At 49.1% G+C, this 8,082-nt stretch overlaps 1 protein-coding gene across 1 annotated transcript; it reads left to right on the top strand.

Annotated features, from left to right (window-relative positions):
- The first annotated feature begins 5,566 nt into the window (after nucleotides 1–5,566).
- LOC144591882 (G-protein coupled receptor 84-like) lies at nucleotides 5,567–6,616 on the top strand. Its single transcript, XM_078395888.1, has one exon. The coding sequence runs from the start codon at nucleotides 5,567–5,569 to the stop codon at nucleotides 6,614–6,616; it is 1,050 nt and encodes a 349-aa protein (XP_078252014.1).
- The last annotated feature ends 1,466 nt before the right edge of the window (nucleotides 6,617–8,082 follow it).

Here is an 8,082-nt window from a genome sequence, read left to right as displayed (position 1 = left end):
ACCATCTCCATCTATGTCCAACCATCTCCATCTATCTCCAACCTTCTTCCATCTCCATCTACGTCCAACCATCTCCATCTATCTCCAACCATCTCCATCTACGTCCAACCATCTCCATCTTTGTCCAACCATCTCCATCTTTGTCCAACCATCTCCATCTATGTCCAACCTTCTACCATCTCCAATATTCTACGATTTCTGTCCAACCTTCTAGCATCTCCAATATTCTACGATTTCTGTCCAGCCTTCTACCATCTATCATCTGGTCCTAACATCTACCATCTATGCCCAACCATCTCCATCTATGTCCAAACATCTACCATCTATGTCCAACCTTCTACCAATTATCATCTGGTCCAACCATCTCCATCTATCTCCAACCATCTCCATCTACGTCCAACCATCTCCATCTATGTCCAACCATCTACCATCTATGTCCAAACATCTCCATCTCTGTCCAACCATCTAACATCTATGTCCAACCTTCCACCATCTCCAATATTCTACCATTTCTGTCCAACCTTCTACCATCTAACATCTGGTCCTATCATCTACCATCTATGTCCAACTATCTCCATCTATGTCCAACTATCTCCATCTATGTCCAACCATCTCCAACTATGCCCAACCTTCTTCCATCTGTGTCCAATATTCTACCATCTATGTCCAACCATCTCCATCTATGTCCAACCTTCTAACATCTCCAATATTCTACCATCTATGTCCAACCTACCATCTATCATCTATTTCCAACCATCTCCAACTATGTCCAACCTTCTACCATCTATTTCCAACCATCTCCATCTATGTTCAACCTTGTATCTCCACCCAACCTTTCACCATCTCCAATATTCTACCATCTATGTCCAAACATCTCCTTCTATGTCCAACCTTCTCCATCAATGTCCTACCATCTCCATCAATGTCCAACCTTCTAACATCTATCATCTGGTCCTATCATCTACTATCTATGTCCAACCTTCTTCCATCTCCATCTATGTCTAACCTTCCATCTCCATCCAACCTGCTGCCATCTATGTCCAATCTTCTACCATCTCCACCCAATGTTCAACCATCTCCATCTATGTCCTACCATCTCCATCTATGTCCAAACAGCTCCATCTCTGTCCAACCTTCTACCCTGTCCAACCAATGTTCTCCCATCCAAAGGTTGTGCAACCTTCTACTATCTCCATCCAACCTTCACACATCTATGTCCAACCTTCTACCAATTATCATCTGGTCTTATCATCTATCATCTATGTCCAACCATCTCCATCTATGTCCAAACCATCTCCATCTATCTCCAACCTTCTCCATCTATCTCCAACCTTCTTCCATCTCCATCTATCTCCAACCATCTCCATCTATCTCCAACCTTCTTCCATCTCCATCTATGTCCAACCATCTCCATCTATGTCCAACCATCTCCATCTATCTCCAACCATCTCCATCTACGTCCAACCATCTCCATCTATGTCCAACTATCTCCTTCCATCTCCATCTATCTCCAACCTTCTTCCATCTCCATCTATGTCCAACCATCTCCATCTATGTCCAAACGTCTCCATCTATGTCCAACCATCTCCATCTATGTCCAAACATCTACCATCTATGCCCAACCTTCTTCCATCTCCATCTATGTCCAACCTTCCACCAATTATCATCTGGTCCTATCAACTACCATCTATGTCCAAACATCTCCATCTATGTCCTATCATCTACCATCTATGTCCAAACATCTACCATCTCCACTCAAAACCTTCCACCATCTTGATCTCCATCCAACCATCTACTATCTATGTCCAACCATCTCCATCTATGTCCAACCTTCTTCCATCTCCATCTTTGTCCTATCATCTCCATCTTTGTCCAAACATCTACCATCTCCACCCAACCTTCCACCATTTTGTTCTCCATCCCACCATCTACCATCTATGTCCAAATATCTCCATCTTTGTCCAACCTTCTTCCATCTCCATCTATGTCCAACCATCTCCATCTATGTCCAACCTTCTTCCATCTCCATCTATGTCCAACCATCTCCATCTATGTCCAAACATCTCCATCTATGTCCATCCTCCAACCATCTCCATCTATGTCCTACCATCTCCATCTATGTCCCACCATCGCCATCTAAGTCCAACCATCTCCATCTATGTCCAACCATCTCCATCTATGTCCAAACATCTACCATCTATGCCCAACCTTCTTCCATCTCCATCTATGTCCAACCTTCCACCAATTATCATCTGGTCCTATCATCTACCATCTATGTCCAAACATCTACCATCTCCACCCAACCTTCCACCATCTTGATCTCCATCCAACCATCTACTATCTATGTCCAACCATCTCCATCTATGTCCAACCTTCTTCCATCTCCATCTTTGTCCTATCATCTCCATCTATGTCCAACCATCTCCATCTATGTCCAACCTTCTAACATCTCCAATATTCTACCACCTCTCTCCAACCTTCTACCATCCATCATCTGGTCCAACCATCTCCATCTATGTCCAACCTTCTACCATCTCCAATATTCTACCACCTCTCTCCAACCTTCTACCATCTATCATCTGGTCCTATCATCTACCATCTATGTCCAAACATCTACCATCTCCACCCAACCTTCCACCATCTTGATCTCCATCTAACCATCTACTATCTATGTCCAACCATCTCCATCCTTCTTCCATCTCTATCTATGTCCAACCATCTCCATCTATGTCCAACCTTCTACCATCTATCATCTATGTCCAACCATCTCCATCTATGTCCAACCTTCACCCATCTATGTCCAAACGTCTCCATCTATGTCCAACCATCTCCATCTATGTCCAAACATCTACCATCTATGCCCAACCTTCTTCCATCTCCATCTATGTCCAACCTTCCACCAATTATCATCTGGTCCTATCATCTACCATCTATGTCCAAACATCTACCATCTCCACTCAAAACCTTCCACCATCTTGATCTCCATCCAACCATCTACTATCTATGTCCAACCATCTCCATCTATGTCCAACCTTCTTCCATCTCCATCTTTGTCCTATCATCTCCATCTTTGTCCAAACATCTACCATCTCCACCCAACCTTCCACCATTTTGTTCTCCATCCCACCATCTACCATCTATGTCCAAATATCTCCATCTTTGTCCAACCTTCTTCCATCTCCATCTATGTCCAACCATCTCCATCTATGTCCAACCATCTCCATCTATGTCCAACCTTCTTCCATCTCCATCTATGTCCAACCATCTCCATCTATGTCCAAACATCTCCATCTATGTCCATCCTCCAACCATCTCCATCTATGTCCTACCATCTCCATCTATGTCCCACCATCGCCATCTAAGTCCAACCATCTCCATCTATGTCCAACCATCTCCATCTATGTCCAAACATCTACCATCTATGCCCAACCTTCTTCCATCTCCATCTATGTCCAACCTTCCACCAATTATCATCTGGTCCTATCATCTACCATCTATGTCCAAACATCTACCATCTCCACCCAACCTTCCACCATCTTGATCTCCATCCAACCATCTACTATCTATGTCCAACCATCTCCATCTATGTCCAACCTTCTTCCATCTCCATCTTTGTCCTATCATCTCCATCTATGTCCAACCATCTCCATCTATGTCCAACCTTCTAACATCTCCAATATTCTACCACCTCTCTCCAACCTTCTACCATCCATCATCTGGTCCAACCATCTCCATCTATGTCCAACCTTCTACCATCTCCAATATTCTACCACCTCTCTCCAACCTTCTACCATCTATCATCTGGTCCTATCATCTACCATCTATGTCCAAACATCTACCATTTCCACCCAACCTTCCACCATCTTGATCTCCATCTAACCATCTACTATCTATGTCCAACCATCTCCATCCTTCTTCCATCTCTATCTATGTCCAACCATCTCCATCTATGTCCAACCTTCTACCATCTATCATCTATGTCCAACCATCTCCATCTATGTCCAACCTTCACCCATCTATGTCCAAACGTCTCCATCTATGTCCAACCATCTCCATCTATGTCCAAACATCTACCATCTATGCCCAACCTTCTTCCATCTCCATCTATGTCCAACCTTCCACCAATTATCATCTGGTCCTATCATCTACCATCTATGTCCAAACATCTACCATCTCCACTCAAAACCTTCCACCATCTTGATCTCCATCCAACCATCTACTATCTATGTCCAACCATCTCCATCTATGTCCAACCTTCTTCCATCTCCATCTTTGTCCTATCATCTCCATCTTTGTCCAAACATCTACCATCTCCACCCAACCTTCCACCATTTTGTTCTCCATCCCACCATCTACCATCTATGTCCAAATATCTCCATCTTTGTCCAACCTTCTTCCATCTCCATCTATGTCCAACCATCTCCATCTATGTCCAACCATCTCCATCTATGTCCAACCTTCTTCCATCTCCATCTATGTCCAACCATCTCCATCTATGTCCAAACATCTCCATTTATGTCCATCCTCCAACCATCTCCATCTATGTCCTACCATCTCCATCTATGTCCCACCATCGCCATCTAAGTCCAACCATCTCCATCTATGTCCAACCATCTCCATCTATGTCCCACCATCGCCATCTAAGTCCAACCATCTCCATCTATGTCCAACCATCTCCATCTATGTCCAAACATCTACCATCTATGCCCAACCTTCTTCCATCTCCATCTATGTCCAACCTTCCACCAATTATCATCTGGTCCTATCATCTACCATCTATGTCCAAACATCTACCATCTCCACCCAACCTTCCACCATCTTGATCTCCATCCAACCATCTACTATCTATGTCCAACCATCTCCATCTATGTCCAACCTTCTTCCATCTCCATCTTTGTCCTATCATCTCCATCTATGTCCAACCATCTCCATCTATGTCCAACCATCTCCATCTATGTCCAACCTTCTTCCATCTCCATCTTTGTCCTATCATCTCCATCTATGTCCAACCATCTCCATCTATGTCCAACCTTCTAACATCTCCAATATTCTACCACCTCTCTCCAACCTTCTACCATCTATCATCTGGTCCAACCATCTCCATCTATGTCCAACCTTCTACCATCTCCAATATTCTACCACCTCTCTCCAACCTTCTACCATCTATCATCTGGTCCTATCATCTACCATCTATGTCCAAACATCATCTATGTCCAACCATCTCCATCTATGTCCAACCTTCTACCATCTATCATCTATGTCCAACCATCTCCATCTATGTCCAACCTTCACCCATCTATGTCCAAAGGTCTCCATCTATGTCCAACCATCTCCATCTATGTCCAAACATCTACCATCTATGCCCAACCTTCTTCCATCTCCATCTATGTCCAACCTTCCACCAATTATCATCTGGTCCTATCATCTACCATCTATGTCCAAACATCTTCATCTTTGTCCAACCTTCCACCATCTATGTCCAACCAACTCCATCTATGTCCAACCTTCTACCATCTTGATCTCCATCCAACCTTCGACCATCTCCCTTCCACCCTCCAGGCCACCGATGGATGAAGTGGACAACACCAACCACACCTGGACCTGCGTGGCCTCCACAATGGCTTACCGGCGTTTCGGGGCGGCGCTGGGCTCGGTGGTCTCGGCGGCCGGCATCGCGGGCAACGGCCTGACCCTGGTGGCCTTCATCGCCCAGCCCCGCCTGCGCACCCCCTTCAACCTGCTGCTCCTCAACCTCAGCGCGGCCGACCTGATCTTCTGTGGAGCTGTGCTGCCCCTCTCCGTCCACACCTACCTGGGTGGGAGGTGGGCCTGGGGAGAGGGGGCTTGCCGAGCCCAGGCTCTGGGCGCCTTCACCCTCAACCTCATCTCCATCCTCGGGATGGGGCTGGTGGCTGCCAGCCGGTACGCCCTGGTGGCCAGGCCCGCGGCCTTCCAGGCCTTGTCCGCCAAGCCCGTCCTGGTCTTCTCGTTGGCCGTGGGACTTCCCTGGGTGGCGGCCGTGACCTGTGTCGCCCCCTTCTGGAGCGTGATGGAATTTGTCCCCGATGTTTGCACCTGCACGTTCCACCGGGCCCACGGTCGGCCCTACACCACCATCCTCCACGGGTTGACCTTCGGTCTGGGCCTGGCCACCATCGCTGTCTTCTACTTTCTCATACACCGCAGGTTGAAGAGGGTCTCCAGGGCTTTGACGCTGCACCGCAATCGGTCGGGGCCGAGGGGGAAGGAGGGCAACTTCAGACGGGTGACGGCCATGTGCCTGACCATGTTCCTGGCCTACCTAGTGTGCTACCTGCCCTTCTGCATTCTCCACCTCCTGGACAAGGTAGCCCCAGCCCACCCGGTGGCCCAGACCTCCGTGGGCAACCTCACCTGGCTCAGCTCCTGCCTCAACCCCCTGCTCTACGCGGGCATGAATCCCCAGTTCAGACGGGCTTACAAGGACATCTTCTGTGGTGGGGCGGTGTGGTCGGAGGGGGAGGGGGCAAGAACCTCCCAGGGAGGGCGGAGGGAGGAGAGGAGTGCACTCGGGTTGGACGGGGTGTCGAGGGATGAGGCAGCACAGGGAGAGGGGCAGAGCGGTCTGAGGGATTAGGAGGCAAACCAGCCAGAGAGAAGACAGGTGGTGGAACCTGGAAAATTGACCTGGAGTCGTAGAGAGAAACAAAATGGCACCAACCCAACTTGCCCACACCGGCCAACATGCCCCATCTACACTAGTCCCACACCGGCCAACATGCCCCATCTACACTAGTCCCACCTTTGCCCACACCGGCCAACATGCCCCATCTACACTAGTCCCACACCGACCAACATGCCCCATCTACACTAGTCCCACACCGGCCAACATGCCCCATCTACACTAGTCCCACACCGGCCAACATGCCCCATCTACACTAGTCCCACACCGACCAACATGCCCCATCTACACTAGTCCCACACCGACCAACATGCCCCATCTACACTAGTCCCACACCGACCAACATGCCCCATCTACACTAGTCCCACACCGGCCAACATGCCCCATCTACACTAGTCCCACCTTTGCCCACACCGACCAACATGCCCCATCTACACTAGTCCCACCTTTGCCCACACCGGCCAACATGCCCCATCTACACTAGTCCCACCTGCCCACATCGACCAACATGCCCCATCTACACCAGTCCCACACCGGCCAACATGCCCCATCTACACTAGTCCCACAACGACCAACATGCCCCATCTACACTAGTCCCACACCGACCAACATGCCCCATCTACACTAGTCCCACCTGCCCACACCGACCAACATGCCCCATCTACACTAGTCCCACACCGACCAACATGCCCCATCTACACTAGTCCCACCTGCCCACACCGACCAACATGCCCCATCTACATGAGTCCCACCTTTGCCCACACCGGCCAACATGCCCCATCTACACTAGTCCCACACCGGCCAACATGCCCCATCTACACTAGTCCCACCTTTGCCCACACCGGCCAACATGTCCCATCTACACTAGTCCCACACCGACCAACATGCCCCATCTACACTAGTCCCACCTTTGCCCACACCGGCCAACATGTCCCATCTACACTAGTCCCACCTTTGCCCACACACCGACCAACATGCCCCATCTACACTAGTCCCACCTCCCCACACCGACCAACATGCCCCATCTACACTAGTCCCACCTTTGCCCACACCGACCAACATGCCCCATCTACACTAGTCCCACCTTTGCCCACACCGGCCAACATGCCCCATCTACATGAGTCCCACCTTTGCCCACACCGACCAACATGCCCCATCTACACTATTTCCACCTTTGCCCACACACCGACCAACATGCCCCATCTACACTAGTCCCACCTGCCCACACCGACCAACATGCCCCATCTACACTAGTCCCACCTGCCCACACCGACCAACATGCCCCATCTACACTAGTCCCACCTGCCCACATCGACCAACATGCCCCATCTACACCAGTCCCACACCGACCAACATGCCCCATCTACACTAGTCCCACCTGCCCACATCGACCAACATGCCCCATCTACACTAGTCCCACC

Source organism: Rhinoraja longicauda, unplaced genomic scaffold (genome assembly GCF_053455715.1).
Source record: "Rhinoraja longicauda isolate Sanriku21f unplaced genomic scaffold, sRhiLon1.1 Scf002676, whole genome shotgun sequence".
Lineage (NCBI taxonomy): Eukaryota > Metazoa > Chordata > Chondrichthyes > Rajiformes > Arhynchobatidae > Rhinoraja > Rhinoraja longicauda.
This window is presented reverse-complemented; position numbering and strand designations above follow the sequence as displayed.